Genomic DNA, 24563 nt, shown 5'->3' with positions numbered 1-24563 from the left:
TGTGTGCGAATATGCAAGTTGGTGGGTGCATTAGGAAACCAGATGTATGAATCTGGTATGCAAGAGATAAGTCAGTGTTAGCGATGCAATGATAAAATTAACTAATCTAATAGCCATTTATCCAAAAACCATGTCCCTGAAGAAACAGGCCTTTGAAACTTTGGCCAGTCACCTGCAAAAGAGCTCACGTCATTGTTACTGTGTCAAGTTACGTTGATCTGAGCCATCCTCCTACTCACACGCTCCTATTCACAAGCCGAGGATACAGGTCCAATGAATTATGTGCCCTGACCCACTCAGGACAACTCCGGAGTCATGGTTCTGATATTCTCAGCTCCTGAACAACTCTGTTCTCATCTCAGCCGATTTATACACACGAGCTCTTGTGAGGCCAGCCTCATGAATCATAAGTCTGTGCTCGGAGGGCGCCTACCTCGTCCTGCCCACATGTGGATTTAGTGACGCACAACATGAGGGCTAGCTCGGGCTCATTCTACTCACTTTCAAGTCAGTGATGGTTTCATTCTGTGTATCCCTTGATCCACTATGTTACTACAGACTGGAGATCGAAAAAACATAATTCGTTTGGTAATTTTATGTAATGCCATCCTGGAGATGAAATTTTAATTATAAAAGAAAACTAGTTGTTTAGTCAGCAACCATTTGTCAGTTGCGTGCTACATGGCAGGCATTGTGCCAGGAGATGAAGACCGGATGAGTAAGATGAAGGCTTTGTCTTGGAGTAGCTCATAGCCTTGAGGCCAGTGCAAGGCGAGAGGGCAGATGATTTCAGTCTGATTTGGTGAGGGATGAGGTAGGGTGAAGTCTTGGGGGATGACTGCAAGCTAGTCAGACAAAGGATGGAGGACAGGGAGGGATGAGCAAGAACAAGACAGGAAAGTATGGACAGGGAGTGGCAGACGGGAGACCAACCAGAGCAGCCTCTGGGCTGTAGAAGGTACTTGAATGTTAACCTATAGGTCAGTGCTTTCCAACATGTAAGGAATACTTGTTCTGTGTGATGGTAAGGACTCTTGCATGGTAAATGGGGTTCATGGTTAACCAAATTTGGGGAAGACTGATTTAAAAGACAGTATCCATACTCTTCAGTTGGTACCTGTTTTACTGAGCATTGTGCATCAGGCAGGGGGTGGAGGGTGGGGAGGGGGGAAGCCACAGAGAGGGAATAATACACAGGGGCTCTGCTCCCAGGGCTTACAGGCCAATGAAGTAGGAATTAAACAAGTGGATGCAAATGATATGTTAAGTATTTACAAGAGAGAAAAGTTCCAGAAAGGAGACAGTTACAGGATAAAGGATAGAGTGGTTAATAAGAACAAGAATTAACATTCTTTTAACCCATGCCATGAGCTGGGCATTGGGCTAAGGGCAGCAAAATCATTATTATGTTTTAGAAAAGCTAATTGGGTCAATATGCTAATGTGCTCTTTGCATTCCCCAGTATTGGACATGGTAATAGGCCATTTCCCAAGTGAGTTTGGCCATGGGACCTCCCCTTCCCCCCCAGGACACACATTCAGTGCTATGGCAGTTTTGGCATGAGGAACCATTGAAAGGTTCTCAGCCAGTGAGAGATATGGTCAGGTTTAATTGTCCAAATGGTAGAAAACATTTACTTTATTATCTGGTAAATTAAAAATGGCCAGAAACTTTAGAAAGCATTAGGAATCTTCTTTCTAAACTTTAGAAAGAGTTTAGAGAATAAAAACTACCTTTACTTTTGAAAATATTGACCTATTAAATCTGAGTTTCCTGGAGAATAGTCTGTATTTTTTAAAAGCTCCTGGATACATAAGAAACTGGTAACTTTGCCTCTGAGGAGAGGTCCTGGTTGGGTGGGTGATATGGACAGGAGGGAGACCCCTCTTTGCAGAGTAGTGAACTGTGGTTACGTATTGCCTGTTACAAAATATTGTGTAAATTTAAAAAATCTCTGTAGGTGATCCAGAGGTAGGTGATCCAGATTGAGAACCAGCGTTAATTAATGAATCAGAAACAAAATATTGTGAAATAAATAATTAAAAATTTCTATTACAGATAAGAGGTGGTAGAATAGATTTGATCATTCAGAGGTTATTCACCTTAAAGAATCCAACTTTCCAGTGATGGGGAGAAAAATTAGGTACCATGAGGGGTGAAGGAGACAGTAAAAGGGGAAGTAGTGGCCAAAGACTGTAAGTTGCTGTCTGGTGGACAGCGTCAGGGTTGGCTGTCGGAACCCTGACTCCTCTCTACTCACTCGCTGACCTACTGTGCGACATGGGGATATTTCTCAGTCCCCCAGATTTGGAATATCAAATGAAACAATCAGTGAAGGTTTTACACATACACACGCAGCACTTAGCACAGTGCCTGGTGCCAAGTGAGTAGATAGGGTAGATTTGGATATTTTTGTGTGGAGGGCAGAAGAGTGAAGTTATAAAAGTGAAGATAGATCAAGATCTTGCAGAGGATGAAGGAGAGGGGAATAAAAGTGCAGGCTGCAGGTGATTCTTGGAAAAGAGGAGAACCCCCTCCTCTGGGAGGGAAAGGAAGGAAAGCGGTAAAGAGGTGAGGTGGCAACAGAGACATGTTAGAAGGGAGGAAGAAGCTGAAGGAGATCAGGTAAGGAATTTTACTCCTCTTCTCTGCAAAGAAAGAGGCAAGGTGGGAATAGCATAAAATGTTTCATATGCCCACAATATCTGATGCACATTAGCCATATTTGTGGTTAAAGTAAACTGGTGCCAGACCTCATCTCGAGATAAAAATATAGGGGGCCTCCCTACCGTGTCACCTCTTTGCTGCTTCTATTTTAATTCATTACCTCTGGCACAAATCTTTCAAGGGACATTTATTCAAGCCATTTAAAAAAGATTTCTAGTAAAAATATAGCTAGCATACAATATTATATGAGTTTCCGGGGTCCACCATAGTTAGTCAACATTTATAGACCTAAAGAAGTGATCACCATGGTAACCCCAGCAACCATCTGACATCGTTACCACGCTATCACAATATTATTGACTATATTCCCTGTGCTGTACATTACATCCCTTACTTAACTTGCTCTATACCTGGAAATTTGGAACACTTGTTCCCTTTCACCTTTTCTCCCCCTTTTAAACTTTTCAATTACAGTTGACATTCAATATTATTTTATATTAATTTCAGGTGTACAGCATGGTGGTTAGACATTTATGTAATTTAAGAAATGATCCCCCTGACTAGTCTAGTACCACCTGGCACTAAGCGTAGCTATTACCATATCATTGCCTATATTCCCTCTGCTTTACTGTACATCCCCATGACTATTTTGTAACTACCAGTCTGTACTTCTTAATCCCATCACCTTTTTCACCCTTACCCCCAATCTCCTCCCATTTGTCAACCCAACCAATCTAGTACTCATCTATACCACGCATAGTTATTACAATATCATTGACTATATCACTTATGCTATAACCTACATCCCCATAACTACTTTGTAACAACCAATTTGTACTTCTTAATCCCTTTCCCTTTTTTTCACCCACACCCTTAGCCCTCTCCCATCTGGCAACCATCAAAATGTCCTCTGTATCTATGAGTTTGTTTCTGTTTTGTTTCTTTATTTTACTCTTCAGATACCACATATAAGTGAAATCACAGTGCATCCTTCTTTCTCTGTCGGAAGTCGTCCACTCAGCACAACACCCTCCAGGTCCATCCATGCTGCCACAGATGGCAAGAACCCATTCCCTTCCATAGCTGAGCAATATTCCGTGTATATATGCACCACCTCCGCTTTATCCATTCTTCCATCGACAGACACCCAGGCCGCCTCTCCATCTTGGCCGTTGTAAACAATGCTGCAGTGAACATATGGATGCACATGTCCTCTTGAAGGAGCATTTTGAGTTTCTTTGGATAAGTACCCTGAAGTGGGGTTACTGGGTCCTTCTTTGTCTCTTGTTATAACCTTTGTTTGAAAGCCTAATTTGTGTGGTATAAGTGTTGATACCCCAACTTTTTTTTTTTTTTCATGAAATAACTTTTTCTGTACCTTTACTTTCCATGTCTGTGTGTCTTTCAATCTGAAGTGAGTCTCTAGTAGGCAGCATATGTAAGGATTTTCTTGTGCATGTAGCAGTTCTATGTCTTTTGACTGGAGCATTTAATCCATTTATATTGAAAGTAATTGTTGATAGATATGTAGTTATTGCCATTTTATTATTAATAATTTTGATTCCCCCTGACCCCAACTTAAAGAAGTTCCTCTAACATTTCTAGTAATACTGGTTTGGTGGTGATTGATTCGTTTAGCTTTTTCTTGTCTGGAAAGCTCTTTATCTGTTTCTCGATTTTAAATGGTAGCCTTGCTGTTGTTGGTCCCTTCCTTTTTATCACGTTGAATATTTTGTGCCAATCCCTTCTGGCCTGCCAAGTTTCTGTTGAGAAATCAGCTGACAGTCTTATGTGAGCTCCCTTATAAGTTACTAGTTGCTGCTTTTAGGATTCTCTCATTGTCATTAACTTTGCTATTTTAATTATAATGTGTCTTAGTGTGGGCCTGTTTGGGTTCATCCTGTTTGGGACTCTGTGCTTCCTGGGCTGTATGTCTATTTTCTTTGCCAGGTTAGGAAAGTTTTCAGTCATTATTTCTTCAGATAGGTTCTCAATCCCTTGCTTTCTCTCTTTTCCTCCTGGTACCACTATGATGTGAATGTTGTTACACTTGATGTTGTCCCAGAGGTCTCTTAAAATATCCTCATTTTTTTGGATTCATTTTTCTTTTTGCTCTTCCAATTGGGTGTTTACTGCTACCTTGCCTTTCAATTTGCTTATTTGATTCTCTGCTTCATCTAGTCTGCTGGTGATTCCTTCTAGTGCATTCTTCACTTCGGTTATTGTATTCACTTCTGACTGGTTCTTTTTTATGAAGTCTATGTCCTTTTTTAATGCTTGCTATCTCTTTGTCGAAGTTCTCACTAAGTTCCTTGAACATCTTTATAACCATTGTTTTGAACTCTATCTCTGGTAGGTTACTTGCCTCCATTTTGTATAGTTCTTTTTCTGGAGTTTTCCCCTGTTGTTTCATTTGGGATGCATTTCTTTGTTTCCTCATTTTGACTGCCTCTCTGTGTTTGTTTCTCTGTATGAGGTGGATCTGATATGTCTCCCAGTCTTGGCCGGGTGGCCTTATGTAGCAGGTGACCTGTGGGGCCCTGGCAGTCTTCCAGGTCACCTGCTCCAGGTGCTCCAGGAGTGCATTCATAGTTGAAATACTTTAGTACTCTGAAATGAGATTTATAGATGAAATTACCGACCTACATACATTTAAAAAATAATATAATGCCCAAACTATATAATATAGGAGAAATAAAAGTGAAGTGAGTTACCGTTAAATGTGTAATTCTCTCTGTGAACTTGCACTGGCTCCATCAGTAATACAATGGAGTACGTATCTATATACTCTGACATCTATATGAATCTATATGAATAATCACCATGGAGTGACAGCTGAAAACATTGGCTGATTTGGCTGTTTTATTATATTGGCAACTCAAATACCATGAACAGTTTTGCTGATGGTGATGTGATTTTCTGACATGAAGAATTTTTGGTCAAGTTTTGAACAGAATACATATTTCTCTCAATTTACACAGTAGAGGCATTTTTCAAAAATTCAGTGGATATTCAAAAATGCAAAGGACACTCAAATACAAGATATTTTGGATTTATACATAAAATGGAGTTAGACCATTATAAACAGGTTTTTCATCTACGTGAATGTCTAGTGGGACATGGAAAGTTCCAGGGCACTCAGGGCAATTCTTTGTTGCATGGGACTTTCCTGCACCCTGCAGGACATCTGCCACATGTGGCTGTCCACTCTGGTCATGGTGACAACCAAGAAACACCCACAGATTTCCAAAATGCCTACCACGGGTTGGCACCATCCCCTTTGAGAACCACTGCAGTTGGATATGTGTCTATAATTGAACTCTGCACTAGAGAAGCTCACTACATGCTTGTTGAATAGAATGATTAAAAATCTTGCAGATCCTCACAACCACCATTTTGAACTTTAGTTCATACTGTGGAGGGCTGTACATATGAATGGAAGATCCAGACAGGGATATCCAGATGTTTTAGTCTTTCAAGCCTACCCCAGTTGCTTGGAGGTGACTGCCCTTAATGCTACATACAGGAAAAACAAACAAACAAAACGTGAAGTCTTAGAACTGTGCCTGGCTCATAAGAAGTGCTTAGTAAATGTTAGTCACTAGTGTTATTACTCATCAGAACAGGAAGAACATCTGCAGTGAGGTGATGCTGGTTTCTCTGACATGAGCCTAGATCATAGGGTCAGTGTCAATTTAATGAGCAAACGTGGCTGGAGATAGTCATTAAGATAAAGGAAAAGGAAGATTCCATCTAAGACTCCATAAGTACATGGCACAGATCACACTCCTTTGCTGTTTTTTTCCCCCTGCAAAGAGAATGTGAGATCTGATATGACTTTACTTTTGACCATTCACGTGATTGTTCAGTTTGGGGTTTATTCTCCTACACACAAATACACAGAGACGTGCAAAGAACATAGGCTGTTGTATACTTTTTAGGTTGTTACAAATGATTTGCGCATCTCTAAACTTGAGAAGAGAAAAATTTCTCATGAACATGGAAAAGTTCAGCTACAAAGGAATTCTTAGCTGTAATAGGAGTGTGTAATTGAGAGAATGTAAAAAAATGAAGATGTAGTTTCTCTAGTACAGTGAAAGAGAGAGGTGGTTCTTTTTTTCCTTGAGTAAAGCATCTATAAAATGCAAAAGAAAATGACTCTGGACTCTGGAGCCAGGAATTCATGACGCCAGCATTTTGCAATAACATCCCCTTTCATCTACAAATCTCACAACAGTTTATGGGCACCAATTAAGTTTCACCATACTCTTACAACTCACACTGTTTTATTCACTCCCTTTTTACTGAGGAAAACCAGGGCAGAGAATGTTTGAAGAGGCACTTGTAGTTACAGAGCTGGGATTTGAACCCTGTACCAAATATTCTGGCCCAGGGAGGAAGGGGGCCTACATACGTAGTAACTTGACAGTTTACTCATGGCTGCTGTTTCATGGAGCAGGAAGTGACCTCCAGCAACTTGGAGGGGAAGAAATAAGCTAGGAGTTCAGAGAGGGTCTTGGGGACCAAAAGTGAGGACGAGAGATCCTGATATAGAGCGAAGGGACGTGGACCTGGTGTCTCTGACCACCACACTCCTGTCTTAGCTTCCATGTCCCTGAATGGGTACATTGAGATTGCAATTCATACCAACCACTCTAGGTTCTTCTCCAGTGGAGTGTGTGTGTGGACAGGACTTACTGTAGGGGCAAGAGGAGAGAGGTCTGGTATTGGTGGACAGAGAGGGCAGCCAGTTACCAAGTGAAGGGGCACCAGGAAGAAACTCAAAGGACAGCAGATTGTGTTACTCCTTCTTACTTGCTCTCTTGGCCCTATTTAAAATGAAACTAAAAAAAAAGCCTAGGCTAGGTCTGAGATCAATCTCAGGTGGCCAAATGGGACAACTACATCTAAGACATTTCCAGGCTTAGAATTGTCCAGGACCCCAGATAAATCTATTTGGGCCTACCAGAACTTTTGAATTGAGACTAAAAGTAATTTAAAATAATTCACTTTCTCTCTTCATATCATCTTAAGGTGAATTTTTAAAGGTTGTGCATGAGTATTTTCACTTAAATGGAGCTAGACTTAGAAGAGGAGAATGGCTGGGAAGCCCCAGTAAAGGCAGGTGCAAATTCTTGGAGCAAGCAGGGATTTCACAGGCTCAACATCACCACACTTCTGAGGTTAAATCAAATACATAAAAACAGCAGCAAATCATTCATGTCTTTATAGTTACATGCTACATTGGAGGAGAATTTATTAGCACATCTAAATCTGAAAATGAAAGGTTATTGTATTGTTATATTTACAAGGCTAGGTTACAAGTAGGAGGCAGAAAGCAAAAATTTCTGGTTGCTATCAGTTTTTATTTCAAATTGCATCAGTTCATTAAAAACAAAAAGTTGAAAAAGGACTATAACAAATACTTTAAAAAGTCCATAACACTAACAGAAAAATAATACAAATCAGAAGTATATAAATTATGTATTTTCATTAAACAGTATTAAAATAGCTGCAAGTAACAGTTAATACATCTATATATAGACATGAACGTTTATAGATTATGCTTACATTCTTGCTTATACCAGTGTTTTAGGAAATGTTGAGATGATATTACCTGCATTAAAAAACACACAGCAAAAGTCGTATAGCTAGCCTTCTATCATCCATATTTCAGTAAGCTACAATATAATGGTAATTGCCGTTTATGATTTTGGGGGCATTTTAAAAGATCCCCAAATGCCTTTTAGGTTATCAAAGAAAGATGAAAGGATATTTGATAGTTTTTAACCTTTGATATAGTTTTAATGGTGAGTTATTTTATGGTCGTTTGGGTCTTGAAAATTTGGGAAATCACATGTAGTATAGAAACAGTCTCTTAATCGGAACAGGCAATTAACCAGAAAAGTACATTTTCTAAGCTTGCACCCTAACAGACAACTTGTGATAAAGGAAACGTGGCCAGCCAGGGAAAAAATTTCCTTTTTTTATAAACCTTGAACTGAGAATGTCCCTCACCAATTATATGGGGTCCCTTGGGCCTCAGAACTTTCCACAAGCGGTTGGGTCTCTATGGCGATGCATCTGGCTGCTGAAGCGGAACACAGGTGATAAGGCGGCAGCAGGCGCTGGGACACCACGGGGAGCAGGTCTGGCTGCAGAAAACCACGCAGGGTCTTTTTGAGCATCTAGGAGTGCCTGTTGGGTCTTGTTCGGAGTCTGCACAGCCACCAGGTGGGCCTGCCTTAGGCTTCCCACCTGTCCAGGAAGGCTGGCACTGCACACCACCAGGTGTTAGCTTCTGGTGGCTGCCCCTGCGGGGAACGGGTGGCTCCCTGTGGGACCCCACTTCCGCTGATGCTTAAGCTTCACCCTTCTCCTACCCTCAGAGGCTATGACTCTGAAAGGAGTCCATTTTGCCCAGCCCCCTGCTCTCATGCAGCCGTTCAACATCCCCGTTCAAATTGCACTCCAGGGCAGCCGGCGGTGCCAGGGGAGGTAAGTCACCCCCCGGAATCTCTCATTCTACAGTGGGCATCTCGCTGAACAAGTGGCTAGAGGAAGTGCGGCCATCACGAGTTTGGGGGTTGAGTTTGGTCTTCATCCGCTGAGAGTACCCCCTTGCCATGCCTCCTGGGGGACCCTGCAGGCTTCCAGCAGCACTGACATGGGGGGCTGCATCCTTTCTTGTTGGCTTCCTCCTCCAGGTTGCAAGCTCTTGGAGGGACAGGAACCTTTTAAACTCACCCCTGGCTCCCATCACTAGCACATAGCCCAGCGCATAGTTAGTGCTCAATAAATATCTCTTGGTTAAGTGAAGGAATGAGGAAATTACCACCAGCATTTGGTCCGATTGTTGAAGCCTGCTTGGGCCTTGGAGTCACAGACCTGGGTTCAAATCCCAGCTCCACCACTTAACTAGCTGGATGACTGTGGGAAGGTCAGTTAATCTCTCTGCCTCATCCCCTAGTCCACGAAATGGGGACAGTAATATCCTCCACGTACCTTAGCATGCTCCCTGTGTACTCTCTATACCTTTCCATTAAAGTATTTTAGCCAGTTATTAGCCATCTTAAGAGGGGAAGTGAAATAACCTACTCCTTAAGGGGGGAAGTGAGATAACTAAGCTATCTTGAGGGCCTCTTTTCTCCCCAGGGGAATGCAAAGCAGAGGGGCTGAGAGCCTTACATGACACTGCTCTCCCTCTGCCTGTCCCCTGGTTAGGGGCAGTGGGGCAGTCAGAAGTGGACACCAAAGTGGAGGGAAGAGCCATGTCTGAGGGTGTTGGAGGCATGGGATAGTCAAAGCTTGCCAGCTTACTCCAGGGAGGGGTACATTTCATAGCCAAGTTCACTTGCTCTATCTGGAAACATGGATGATTTATTAGTGATTTGAAGTCGAGTTGGGAGCTGAGAAAGTGGAAACAGTGAAGATCACACTGCTCATCACATTACCCACTTCCATCATCTACTCTCATGGGTATTTGGGAGAGAGAATGCAGGAGAGTGAGATACAGGGGTCTGGACGGATATGGGAGTTGGAGGAGGAAGGAACAGATATGCTACAGAGGAAAGAGATACAGGCAAACACACCTCTCTCCTAGAAATGAACTAAAGCTTTTGTGAAAAGACAATTAAAGTGAATCACTGTATGGCAGAGGATCAAATGACAACATGCAATGGAACAAGTTTTAATGCCCTGGTCTTAACATAATTAGCTAGATAGGAGAGCAGTCATGCACCCCCCAAAGCAGTACAGTATCCCATTTTCATTTCTGAAATGCACAATTGGATTATTGCTCTTTCCTCTTACCAAACTCGATGAAACACGTTGATTTTACTTCACCTCATTTGCTGTTTCAAAAGAAGTTGTTAAATAATTTTGTAATTAAAAAATAGAAGTGTGAAAATAATTACTCAGATATCCTCTGCAACACAAATAAATTGCAGTGAAATATTAATTTAACATACCAATGCTTAAAATTGCATACATGTGTGAAACGAGAATCCGATGAATTATCAAGCTTTGACGAACTACAGCATCTTTCTAAGGAACACTTTTTGCACAAGTTACAGTGTCGGAGGGAGAGGCTGCTGGCTTCTGCAGGGATCACACCCCATGAGCAGGTTCAAGCTCTTTGAAATTGAGTTTGCCTCAGGCTAAGCCAGAAGACACCTGTAGTCAAGTGTAGAAGTCAGGGCTGTTGGGAAAGTCAGTTCTGTCTGCAGGGGAGACAACAGAAGAGGGTGGATCCTGCCTTTATGAATAAAACATCTCTGGGTAACACACTGGTTAGAAATGAAGCTGTATTGCTGGCAAAAAAGAATACAAATGCTGATTACTCATCTCTGGCTAGAGAGCAAAATTAGATCATTCCTAAGTGCTTTGAGGTCCTTGGATGAAAGTACTTGTAAATACCACAAAGTTAATTACAGGGCTGCTTGTGGTCTCAGAAAACTGAAAACAACCTAATATTCAACAATAAGGAAATGGTTAAGGAAATTATGGCACATCAAACTGATGCAGTATTACGTAGCCAATAAAAGGGTTACAAAGAATTGCTGCTGACATGGGAAAGGGCTTATTATGTTAAGTGAATAACACAAAATTAAAAGAAAACACTATTTCTAGTGAGATCTCATTCTATTTAAAACAATATAGAGGAGGGAAATAATTCAGTAAGTGAACAGTTATGATGTCTAAGTACTAGAATTGTGGGTTATTTTTGTTCTCTAGACTTTTCTGTATTTTCCAAGTTTCATAAAATGAAAATATAAAAAGTGCGTTATGGTCACAAATTCTTTGACATTTTTTGAGGCTTTTTTTATGGCTCAGTTTGTAGTTAGGTGTCATGAATGCTTCATATATGTATTGAGAAGAATGTATATTCTGTAGAGGATGATATCCTGTGTTATCATTGAGATATAGCTTGTTAATTGCTCAAATCTATTTCCTTACTGATTTGTCTTGGTTGAGCTACCAATTACTAATGGAGTACATAAAAATATCTAATAATCTGACAGTGAATTTTGTCCATTTCTCCCTGTAATCCTATCAATGAGGCAATGTTATTGGGTACATATAAATTAGTATCGTTAAATCTTCCAGGTGAATTGAAACTTTAATCAGTGTTATTACCTTCTTAACTTTTAATAAAGCTTTTTAACCTTAAGGTTCATATCAGCTTGCTTTTCATTAGACTTTGCCTGACAAGTTTCAACCTTTCTATAGCTGTGTGTTTTAGATGTATCTTTTATAAAATTATACATGTTTAAATCCAGTTTGACAATATTTGTCTTTTTTTTAATCTTTGTCTTTTAACTGGATCATTTAATCCATTTAGATTTATTGTAATTAGTGATGTACTTGGATTTATTCTATCATGTTGTGTGTGTGTGTGTGTGTGTGTGTGCGCGCGCGTGTGCCTTCTATTTGTTCTGTCTTTTCCATGAGGTTTTTTTTTTCCTCCTCTTTACTGTTTTTCTTTTGGATTGATTCTTCCCCCCCCCTCCCCCCGCATTCTTTCTCCCTCTACTAGCTTGGAAACTATATCACCTATTTGTACTCTTTTAGTGGATACTCCATAAATTTTAGTATGGAAACTTGAACTTATTAAGGAGAAATCAATGTCTTTATCTTCCCCTTGAAAAATATCAGACATTTGGAACACACTAACCCTCTCACCCCCTTTAAGTGATATGCTTTTGTGATGTATTTATCTTTTATCCCCATAATGACGATGATAATAATTTTAATTATTTAAAAAATTTAAAAATAATTTAAATTTCAATATTTAAATTTAATTATCATTATTTTATAAGGATAATATCGTTACTTACCCATTCACCCCTGTAATTGCTCTTCATTTCTGGTTAAATCTTTACTCTTCCATCTGGATTGTTTTCCCTCTGCCTGAGGTAAATACCTGACCTTTTCCTTTAGTGACGATCTATTGATGACAAACTCAGTTTTGTGTGTGACTGAAATGTCCTTATTTCGTACTTATTCTTGAGAGATTTTTGCTAGTAGTGACTTTCTCTCAGCATATTGACAATATTCCTGTCTTCTGGCTTCCATTTTTGTTATAGAGAAATAAGCTCTCAGCCTATCTGTTATGCCTTTGAAGTTAATCTGCCTTTCCCTCTGTCTGCTTTTAAGATTTTCTCTTATCTTGGTGTCTGCAATATCTCTGTGATATGTCTAAACATGGGTTTTTAAATTTTATCATACTGGGCCTTTGGAATCTGTGGACTTCATCAATTCTGGAATCTTATTATCTTTTTAAAATATTGCTTCTGACTTATTTCTCTTTCCTTTTTCTGAAATCTTGAATAGACCTTATTTTTTACCTTTTCTATTTATCTTCCATGTTTCTTAACCTAGCTTTAATATTTGCCATTCAAGAAATCTCTATGTATTATACTCTATTTTTCAGATCCATCTCTGTGTTTACTAATTATCTTTTCAGATGTACCTAATTTGTCCATTGAGTTTTTATTTCAATTATTTTTCATTTCTAGAAATTCTAGAGTTTTTAGAGTCTTTTGTTGTTTCTGATATTTCCAATCCTTCTTTTATTTCCTCAAACACATTATAGATATATTTTCATACACTGTCCAAATATCTGAAGTTTTTTTTCTGTTGTGTATTTTTTCTCACTCAAAGGTCCTTGTTGTGTGTTTTATGACTTTTGAGTGAGAACACATAGTCCTTGAACTTTTATAGGATTCCTTTGAGGCTTAGGTCGGAGGTGAGTTTTTCCAGAGAAGTGTGTATTTGCTTCTGCCAGCTGCTAAAGGGACAACTACTTGAGACAACATTAAACACAATTCTTAGGTTAAGGTTTTGAATTTCCCAGGTAGCGTGAATTCAGGCTAAAACTCTCTTGTGATCACCTTAAAGTTACCAAATCTCAAGGGGAGATTACAATTTTCCTCCTTTACTAGTTTCAGGGTGTGAGGTGGTTATTTCTAGTTCATCTTTACACAGAGTATGAGGTCCTTTGGGGGTCCCAGGTCTAGATGAGTGGTGTTTTAAATCTCATACTTATACCTTGGATAGGTTTTGGGCATTGTCTCCTGTCCCTGTGCCCTCCCCCAAACTGTGAAACTGAAGCTCAAGGTCACCAAGTTCTGTACATGCCCTCAAGGCAAAAGTTTACTTCTGTTCACTTTCTTCTCTGTGTTCCTACTTCCAGAATGTTTTTGTCCTATGAGTATTTCCAACTATTTTTATAAAGCTTTGACCAAAATTTTTAATTGATTGCAGTTAGAGTGGGTATCTAGTTCACCATGCTGGTGAAACAGAAGCCCATTAATAAAAATAATAAAAATATATCTGTGTATTTATTTTTGGTGATTATTTTATATCTCCTTCCCCTCAAACATGAAACAACTTCTTTACAAGGGATCTATGAGGTTGTCATCTTTTCATAAAGCTTTAGAACAAAATGGACAGACATATTAGTAAGAGATAATACACTCTAGTATACTACCAGGTCTGCTTATTCTTAAATTAGATCAGAATCAGGTTATGCCCATTTTGTATATCATTCAATTATAATTGAGTACATGAAATCAACATATCAGAAATGCCAGAGAGACCTCATAATAAGCCTCTTCACGCATGGCATCCATAGATAGCTTACAATAAGCCTCTAGGATACCTTACAGTCCAAGCAACTAAAATCAAGTTTCAGAACAAAAGAGAAAATGCAGGGTGTTGGGTATTGGAAACCCACAAAATATCTGAACTTCACTTTTGGACGAAAACTCTTTTCTTAATCAGTTATGTTTGTTGATAAATTGTCAAATGTACTGGCTCAAATTTCATTAATTTTTTCCCCCCCTGCTCATTCTCTGAGGGTGGGATGAGAGAGGATAAGTAAAGTATCAATGCAGTCTACAAATCCCCAGACCAGGTTCTTGATCCCCAAAGTCGTAGTAACCAGGATTGCTGCCGTCTGAGGTCAGTGCTTCCCAGGGCAGGCTCTTGGAACATCCTGAATACATGCCTCTCACTCTCTTTGGTTTGAAGGTGTTGCCTAGGAGAAAGGGAGTTAGGAAGAGGAAGGGAAAGGATGGGGGAGAAAGTATAAAATATGCTTTGGAAGGAAACAACTAGCAATTCCCTTGACAGGAGTTTTACTTAGTTTCAAAATTTAGTAAGCGTTTTACGAAGGCTGGATGGAGCCTGAGCCTGTACCATGATAACTGCGATTGTTTGGCTGCAGATTTCACTAAGTCTCTGAAACAGAACTACCTGAGGGACTCAATTGCCTTCTGAGCAGGAACAGCAAACCAGTGACACTGATTTGAGATGGAGGCAAATTGGAGAACACACTCCTGCTCTCCGTAGGGGGACCTCTGCTTGGTCTGGCCAGCTGTTCATAGGCAGGAATGTGGATCTGGTGGTGTTTTCAAAAGTCAGAAATTAGCATTTTTATGAGAAATTGCATGATTTTTAAAGTGTTAACAACTATCCATTAAAAAAAAAAAAACTATAGAGAAAGCCAAACATAACACATTTCTGGGCTGGATCTTATTCATGGGTCACGAGTCTGCAACCTTTGTATTGGACTTTACTGTTCTCTGGAACCCTACTGTGAGAGAATTTATTACATCCTTTGCTGGAGCAGAGCAGGGAGAAGGAGGGAAGAAATGTGGGGCCACTCATGAAGCGTGTGAGTGGACAGAGAGGAAGAGAAGTGGGGTGAAGGGAGAGAGGAGAAGGCAGCCGTGAAGCCCTCATTGTTCTGAGTGGATTGGGCCCGGGGCCAGAAAGCCCCATGGTAGATACGCTGCCTTTCCAACAGCTGGATATGAAAGAACAAATCAGATCCTATTTCAGGATGCTGTTTAGTCCAAATGTGAACTTTCTGAGTCATTCTTTCCATATGAAGTTTATCGAAGAACATAAAAAATATTTTCAGGGATAAAATGCAATATCCCTGAAAGATAAGCAAATTCATAATATTTGTTTACACCAAACAAATGAATGCTACTTTTATAAGTAATTCTTTTCTAGCCATCAATTAAACAGGTCTGTAAAGACTTCTACCAGCTAACATTCCTTAGTTTGTTACGTTAAAGAAAAAAAGTATAACACATAATTTTAGCGTGTTTAGACGGACTTTTCACCACGCTCTGCACATGGGATCTCATTGTGTTGTGTCAAACCTGCTCACGACCCTTAGGTGGGCAGCAAATGAGATCATCCCCTCACCACCCCATGGGTTGTTGGTAAATGTTCCCACTTCTTTATGAGCTTTTTGAAATATCTCTTCCCCACTTCTCCCAAAGTACAGCCTTGTCTACCTCAGAGAGGAAGAGAAATATATACCCCAATAATGGAGACCCACTGAATATGCACAAGAAGCTGCCTTCCAGTGCTGGAGAGGACCGAGCCATGCTTCTAGGATTTGCAATGATGGGCTTCTCAGTCCTAATGTTCTTCTTGTTTGGAATAACCATCCTAAAGCCTTTTATGCTCAGGTAAGAAACAGAGAAAGATAGACCCAGAATTTCCAATTCAGATCAGATGCAGGCACAATGGTAGAGGAGGGAGGCTGGTTTGGTTTCTGCAGCCCTCCTGACCGGTGTCTAGGACAGGAAAGAGATTCACTTGTTCCTGTCTCAGTGCTGGGAGGCAGCTGGGTGTGGAGGAAGAGGTGGTAAGAAAATGGAAGGTATTTCTTTGATGCTCCCCGCTTCAATCTCAAAAATACTTCCAACAACTAGTTCACAAATTAGATATTCATGTAGGTAACAAATTCTTGCTTTGACATACAGATATCCCCTGGTAGGGTTAATTTATGCCTTATACATGAGTACAATAAAAGTTTTAGAGTCTGAGTTTTTTTAATTTGATGATGTCTACTTGGAATATACCATGTTTCCCCGAAAAGAAGACCTAGCCAGACAATCAGCTCTACTGCATCTTTTGGAGCAAACATTAATATAAGACCTGGTATTATATTATTATATTATATGTTATATTATATTATACCTGGTCTTATAGTAAAATAAGACCCGGTCTTATATTAATTTTTGCTCCAAAAGACGCATTAGAGCTGATTGTACGGCTAGGTCTTATTTTTGGGAAAACATGGTAGTAGTTGCTCAATAAATATTAGTTTCTTTCGTTTTCTTATAATTAGTTTCCTTATTAGATGCATGTAAAAATTGTTACCATTTACTAAGTATATATGACAAATATACAATGTTTCATCCTTTCTAAACCACAGCAAACCCATAATGGAAGCATTATTTTAATTTTATAAATGAGAAACTGAGGATCAGAAAGGCCAAGTAACTTGCCCAAAGTCACACAGCCAGTAAAGAATACATAAGACTTCTTGCCTCCTAATACTTAAATGAAGGTTGCTGCAATGTGGGGGATGGACATTTTGATTAGGCAGGGGAGGAGTTGTTTAATTTTAGAGGATGGCTCACACAACATGAAGTATTTTGGGGAAGGGCAGTACTGGGAAAGCAAGGAACACTTTCTCTTTGGCTAGCCGATGAACAACACAAGGCCCAGAGGGAATGGGAAAAGGAATGCCTAGGAGTTCAGCGAAGAAAAGAGGTCATAGAAAAAGAAGTGGGTGGCCTACTTTGTTATTTGTCAGCCTAATCTCCTGCCATTCCAGGGTTAACATGGTTAGGGCAACAATGTAGAGGTGACCATCCAGTATAGCACATAGTGCCACTCTTAGAAGGATCCAAGGAGAATTTTCTCTCTGATATCAGCACCAGGAGAATCTCTTCTTGCTCCTGATCAACCAGCTTACTTTTATTCAATGGACACCAGGAATCTCATACCTGGTTGTGTTTTCTTTATTGCTTTGGCTGCTAGGAAGCTTAGAGCTTAATTTGTGGCCCAGTTCTCACAACTAACAGGGATCTATGATCTACAAGTTAGGTGTTTGTACCTCACTCTTGAATTCATTCTAGCTTTCTACTTTCCTTTTCCTGTTGCTACATTTTCTTTCTATCACCTCTGCATTACATATATTTATGTAAATTGAATAAATATGTGTGTGTATGTGTATGTTTGTGTGCAGGTCAGATTGTCTTTTAAAAATGTGATGTATTTGCTAGATGGTTTGAAGATGGCACCAAACTCTTGCTCATATTTAAATTTTAGTTTTCAAAACATTTCTGGAAATTGGTTTTTTTAAAGTGACGTAGTGAATGCTTAAGAGTGGTGAAGTCTCATCTCTCTTTTGCCTTGTGATCTTGTGGCACCAGAGAGTAGTTCTGCTCCATAAAAATGATAATTAAGAGGCTTGGGTAGCTCATATCTATTTCCACTCTGTGAAATACTTATCTCTCAGTCAAAGGATGGTTTCTGTCTATTTGTAGACAGATAGACATACAATGCTATTGAAAGAATGTGCTCAGTTTTTTTCAGGGCTAAATACATCTCTGGTTCCACCTGTAAGGGCCTGGCCCAGCCCTTGTGCATAGGAAAGAATGTCCCGCTCTCTATATTGGAGCTTCCTGACATCTTCAAGGAAGGTTCAAATCATACTCCATTCGGCACTTGGCTAGGATTTAGAGAATTTAAGTTCTAACACAGATAAGCAGAGAACTCTAAATAAGTATGGAAATTAATTTTGTGAAAAAGTAGGCCAGTGCTAAACCTGTGAAAGAACCTTATTTCCCATTTTTGTATTTTTCACTTGTCCAACACATTTTCCTTCTAGCCCCCATCCAGTGATGTTTTTATGTCCTGGGCCTTAAGATTGTGTTAAACTACACTGTGTGTCTCAGCTTTGTTATATTAATAAAGTGCAATGATGACTTACGGTCACAGATCGTAACAGGAGTACAGTATGAAGCTAGCTAAACAATGCTTTTCAAATATTCTGACTTCAGGATTCGATACTCTAACTTCTTGTGTTTAAGTCACCAGGAAACACACAGGGAAACACCACATAACCTAGATGTGGGTGTGAGGGTGCTCGAGCAGCTGGTCCTGTATATTCCATCAGAGCCATTCCTCTCACCCTCATTTCCTTCATCTTGGACTTGGGCTCTAATGATTTCACACATACATGTCCTTTCTCTTCAACACCACAGTCTTCATGGGAAGAAATGTTGTCTACCACTTGTCATTGCACCTGCGACATCCTTTGTATGGTGTCCCTAGGAAAATTCTCACGGACGGCTTTCCAAGTCAAATTGAATTCACTGCACTCACTGAGCCTTTACTATGAGACAGGCATTGAGCTTTAAACTTTTTTTTTTCTCATCAACAAACACAATTAACGTTTATTGAGTGCTTACTATTAAGCTGTGAGGAACATAAGGATGACTAGGGCGCAGGTCCTGACCGCAAGGAACCACCGATGGCAAAGACGTGGTGGGTTCTCTAATGGGACGGCGTGTGATTTGCATTTGCCTCTGTGGAAGCAGAGTGGGTACATGGAATTGTTCCTTGTGACCAGAACTGCTGGGGGCTGTGTCGACTGAGCCCTGTTGTTGGTCTTCTTCCAAAGGCACATGGTCATCAGGGCAAGCCAGTGGACGCATCTTGAAATGATGACGCACGAGAGGTGACAAGGTTTCTGAGTGTGTGTGAATCTTGGTGGTTACAGTATTTATGGTGATACGACTCGAAGTACGGTTCTCCAAATACCTGCATCACCAATTCTGTTAAATAGACAGATTCCTGGGCCTCCAATCAAGTGAACCCAGATCTCTGGGTGTGAAGCGTAGAATCCATATTTTTACAAATTCTTCACTCTAACACATTCACTCATGTGACTCTGAAGTTTGAAAACCATGGATCTAAGGGTTGGTGTAGTGAGAAATATGCCAGGAGGGACGTAACTGATACGGGACTTGGCAACTTGCTGCTGTATATTCCGTCTCCGCGTCCGCCATGCTCTCTCATCATTGTGTTCCTTCTGTAATGGCTCTATATTACCTCAGAATGGATAAACGCCTCCGGTTACCACGTTAGAAATCTAGAACTAAGTTTTCTAGAGGGTAAAGATCATTTATTTTTTTTTCAAATTGAAGCACTCAGAGAGAAGAATCGAACTGCACCACGATGCACACACGCATCACGGATGACTGGATGGGCTGTGCTTTCACCTGTGACGTGGGCTGCCAAGGTCAGAGCAAATACCCGTGTCTTCAGGTGACTGTGAACCTCACCCATTCAGGTCAGAAAGCTCTCCTACATTATAATGAAGAGGCTGTCCAGATAAATTCCAAGGTAATGTAAAGTTCACGTAATTAAAAAGTTCTAATTATAGCAACCCTTTCCCATCGCCTGGCCTAGCAGGGTGCAGAACCCCGGGCCATCTCTAGGGATAAATCTGTTTCTTTTCAGTTAATGTTTTCCTAGTGGTCAAAGCAGAATAAATGAAGCTAAAAGCATTGTTGGAGGAAAAAATGGGGCATACGGAAAGGGGACATATTATTCCAATTTCATAAATTGGTATCTGGAATTTATAGGCTGAGCCAAAGAAAAGAGTCACTTGTGGGCAGTCTTACTTTTGGAGGACCCACTCCCCATATCAAAAATGGTAAAAATCCACCTGAAATCGAGCAATATTTTTTCTCACCAGAGAAATGTAAAAGGATTCTTAGTTTTGATTTTAATAAGTTACTCAACTGGTTCTATGACAAAATGTACACTTACACCTGCCAAAGTTGAATTGTATTAGATTAGTTGACATGTTACACGTTGTCTTTACTTAAGCACTAATTTCAATCTGATGATTTCTGTTTTCTATTTTGGATGTGATTTTTCAGGTTTCAAACATTTTTGTAGGCTCTTGGCACAGCGCTTGGTGGGTTCGTAATAAGCCTGGAGCTTTTTGGGAGAACATCACCAGCTGATAGAACTCCCTTATTCTCCATTGGGTCTGCCTCCCAGGAACCAGAGCCCAGGGGGGGCCCTTTCTGTGGGCCTCGGGCAAAAGCCCCCATGTGCCAATCCTTTAGGGAAAGATCTTACTACAGGAAGTCAAGACAAAGATGACAGAGGGATTAATAGGTGTTGTACGCACATAGAGCTCAACACGTATTTGTTGAATGGACAAATGCATTGAGTTACGGTTCAGGAATAGACTGCATGTGGGGAGAAGTGTGGTCCTTAGGAAGTTGGTCAGCGCCTTTTCTGCAGTGTCTTTATTCTAAGGATACCTTCCCACATCCTCGCTTAGGGCCTGGAAATGGCCATTTCATTGTGGCCCTCCTGCCAACCCTTCCCTGCGTACGATGTAATAGGTCTCATCACCTCCTGAGACCGAAACTCCCCACAAAAAGCTTCAGTTTGAAGCTATTTCAGATTTAAAACTGTTTTAGTTAAGTGCTTGATGTCAGAGAGGGCATCCTCATCTTTCTTCCTCTTCCATATTCCTAGTGCTTTTACACACCTAAGTGCCACCGAGATAGAAATGATTTGCTCAACAGAGCTCTGGACATAAAGGAATTCTTCGATCACAAAAACGGAACCCCCTTTTCATGCTTCTACAGTCCAGACAGCCAGTCTGAAGATGTCATTCTTATAAAAAAGTATGACCAAACGGTCATCTTCCACTGTTTATTTTGGCCTTCCTTAACTCTGCTAGGCGGTGCCCTGATTGTTGGCATGGTGAGATTGACACAGTACCTGTCCTTACTGTGTGCAAGACACAGCACTGCACTCAGAGGTGAGGTAGGCAGCCAAGTACCTTGTATGGAACAGCATTAATTCAAACTGTGAAGGGTGGGGAGAAGCAAAGGAAGGAGCAAAGACATGCTTTTTAGAAATTAATGTGAAGCCACAAATTACTAAATAAACTGATTAAATAGAGCAATATTCACTTGACTAATAATGAACAATTTTGGCGTTTTCTCCTCTTTCTGTTGTGGAATAGTGGGGAGAGCACGGTTCTCAGATGAGGGTTTGAGTCTGTAGGTCTTAATGACAACTTTCCAGATAGGGTCCCTTTGGCAATTCAGCTGCATGTTTGAGCCTCTCTCTTTTCACCTATAAAATGGGGATAATCTCTTTTTTCATGGGATTATTTTAGGGAATATGTGAAATGCCTAGCTTAGTTTCTGGCACCTAGTAGAGGCGCTTTAAAATGTTAGATTAAAAAAAAAAAAAAAGTCTTTTGCTAAGTTTCAATGTTTAGTGAGCCTTATCCCTCCTTCTGGGTATATACCCAAAGGAAAGGAAATCAGTACCTCTAAAGGATACCTGCACTCCCATGTTCACTGCAGCACCGTGGCCAAGATGTGGAAACAACTTGTGTCTATTGACAGATGAATAAAGAAATTGTGGTAACACACACACACACACACACACACACACACACAGGAATATTCTTCAGCTTTAAAACATAAGATCCTATTATTTGCAACAACACAGATGAACCTGGAGGGCAATATACTATGTAAAATAAGCCAGACACAGAAAGGAAAAAGTGCATTTCATACATATGTGAATCTAAAACATCTGAATATATAGAAACAGAGTAGAATGGTGGTTATCAGGGCTAGAGAGGTCGGGGGGATGGGAAGACGTCGGTTAAAGGGTGCAAACTTTCAGATATAAGATAAGTATAGATTAAGTATGTAGCATGGTGACTATAGTTAACACTGTACTGAATACTGGACATCGACTATGAGAGGAGATTGCAGGTGCTTTTATCTCACACACACACACACACACACACACACACACACACAAACTGTGAGATGACACAATTAGCTTGACTGTAGTAACCATCTCACTATGTGTATATGTATCAAATTACATCGTACACTTTAAATGTATACAATTCTTATTAAAAAATGAAATAAATTCAGTCAGCCTTAGTACTTTTCATCGGACAACTTGTATAAAGGCAAGAGTAGGAAGTTGCAGGAGAGGATTCTCCCTCACCTTCTCTTGGCTAACTGAATAAGATCATGTATTTAAGGTCCCAGAATGTGCTGTTTAAAAGGTTGTGGTAAATTCTTTTGTATACCGAAGACTTCTCTGTGATAAAATATTTGTATGCATACAATTTTTAAATCATTCTGCAAATTGAGTTTCTGTAGTTTTCTTAAATTAAGAGCACATCTCTGTTCCACAGTTTCTTAAGTTTGAAACCCATCTAACAATATGCAATTTTGGGGACTTTTCTCCTAACAAATCCCACTAATTTGAAAACCACTAATTTGAAACCTAGAGTGTGTGAAACCTAAAGTGTTTCAATTACTACAGTTTCTCATTTGTATAGTGGCTACTTGGTTCATTTCAGGAAAGAGAGACATTATGCTTAGAGAACAAAGACAATTTAGAACAATATTAATTCAAAATCACTCAAACCACTTGGCAAATAAACAAAATTTAAGCAATTATTTGCTGTTAATTGCTTAGAAGTACTAAGAAGTATCAATGTCCCCCTTTGCAAGGTTTACAACAACTGAAAGCAAAACCAGTTTGCTTCTGACCAACTTCTCTTTTGGGTTCTGGTATTTAACTGACTTGAAAAAAAGTCTGCCTACACATACAAACACATTCATACATGTATGTGTATACATACATTTCTGCTTGAACTACAAGCATATCATTCTTTATGCTTAAAGGAAGTTAATATTTAAACAGGTATTTCTCTAATATTCATCACTTTACTAGGGCAGAAAAATTGGCTTTTAAAGCATAATAGTTTTCAAGTTTTCATTCAATTATTCTTAGTCATTATTGATCAGAACTCAAATTCAGCTAAATTTTAATTATTAGCAACACTGGTTTGCTTTTAAGTATTCAAAAGAAACGGCAAAATATAATTACCACAGTTTTTCCTTTAAAATATATAGTACACTAAAGATTGTTTGGACACAATTTTTTTTAATTTTTTTTTTTTTTTTTTAATAAACAGCGTGATGTTACAGACTGCAGTTAAAGAAAAGCAAACATTGACAGTTTCTGATGAGCACAGACAGTAAGTGCAGTCACAGGCCAAACTTCTTGCTAGGAACAGCAAGACTGGGAAGAGGTCTTAAATTCAGTGACACTGGATTATTCTATATTCTCAGTACAATAACACATGCATCTTGCTGTGTCAGATACTTTTGGGGCCATCATTAAAAGAACATTTAAAAACCCTTTTTCTCCTAACTAATGCAGTATACCACAGGACTTCAATTTACTGAATGACAAAATATAGAGAAATAGATTTGCTATTTGGGGGGCTAAAAAGCGTGGTGGGAGCTCTTTTGAAGCTTCCAAAAGTCAACACTTGATGTGTTTTAGTAGTCTTCTGTTGGTAGTGCCATATTCCCCAAGATATGAAAGTGTTATGTTCCAGAAGGATATATTGTTTTAGATTTTATTCAACCCAATTATGTCCATGGACTGAATCACACTGAAACCACTGATTGCATTTGAAATTTAGGTTCCACAGCCAACAACTTTTCTAGAAATCAGATGAAGGCCAAGCTTTAGGAACATAAATTGAATCTGGTAAGGGGCTTTTTCTTATGAAATCAATAGATAATGACCACATTTGGAAATTCATGCTAGAAATAAGAAGTTCAGTCTTACTAAAGCTATTTTTAGACAATATTAGAGTTGGTTTTCTGCCTCCTTGCTAACCTAGAAGAATTAACAAAAATAAGAATCACATAAAAATGTAAACGGCTCTTAGCATAACCACAAAATTATTGTAGTGACAGATTAAATATGGTTTCAGATAGACTCAGACTTAAATAGCTAACAAAAATGCATTAAAAAAACACCCCTTTCCATACTTACCAACATGAGGAATGGAGTCCACTGTTGGTAGTGAAAAATCAGTTACCCAACTACACTAAATGTACAATTAGACTGATTTTGCTTTTCTCCTCTCTGCTAAAACTCTGATGTGTAGTTGTGTAAAAATTAAGTCAGATAAATTCCTA

General features: G+C 39.6%; 1 protein-coding gene across 1 annotated transcript; it reads left to right on the top strand.

Annotated features, from left to right (window-relative positions):
- The first annotated feature begins 8191 nt into the window (after window positions 1-8191).
- Window positions 8192-22310, top strand: KCNMB3 (potassium calcium-activated channel subfamily M regulatory beta subunit 3). The gene is made up of 4 exons (XM_019752185.2): window positions 8192-9165; window positions 15969-16160; window positions 19698-19896; window positions 21052-22310. Exons 1-4 carry the CDS (start codon window positions 9062-9064, stop codon window positions 21379-21381), a joined length of 825 nt encoding a protein of 274 aa, XP_019607744.2. The 5' UTR covers window positions 8192-9061; the 3' UTR covers window positions 21382-22310.
- The last annotated feature ends 2253 nt before the right edge of the window (window positions 22311-24563 follow it).

Source organism: Rhinolophus sinicus, linkage group LG01, assembly GCF_036562045.2.
Source record: "Rhinolophus sinicus isolate RSC01 linkage group LG01, ASM3656204v1, whole genome shotgun sequence".
NCBI lineage: Eukaryota > Metazoa > Chordata > Mammalia > Chiroptera > Rhinolophidae > Rhinolophus > Rhinolophus sinicus.
The sequence above is the reverse complement of the archived record's forward strand: the minus strand, read 5'-3'. Positions and strand labels throughout refer to the sequence as shown.

What these genes read in the sequence shown, in the direction of transcription:
- KCNMB3 (XM_019752185.2), top strand. Translation starts at nt 9,062, where the DNA reads ATGACTCTGAAAGGAGTCCATTTTGCCCAGCCCCCTGCTCTCATGCAG. An exon ending in AGCCGGCGGTGCCAGGGGAG is followed by an intron (nt 9,166 to 15,968) that starts GTAAGTCACCCC and finishes CTTCTCCCAAAG; the next exon opens with TACAGCCTTGTCTACCTCAG. An exon ending in CTAAAGCCTTTTATGCTCAG is followed by an intron (nt 16,161 to 19,697) that starts GTAAGAAACAGA and finishes TTCAAATTGAAG; the next exon opens with CACTCAGAGAGAAGAATCGA.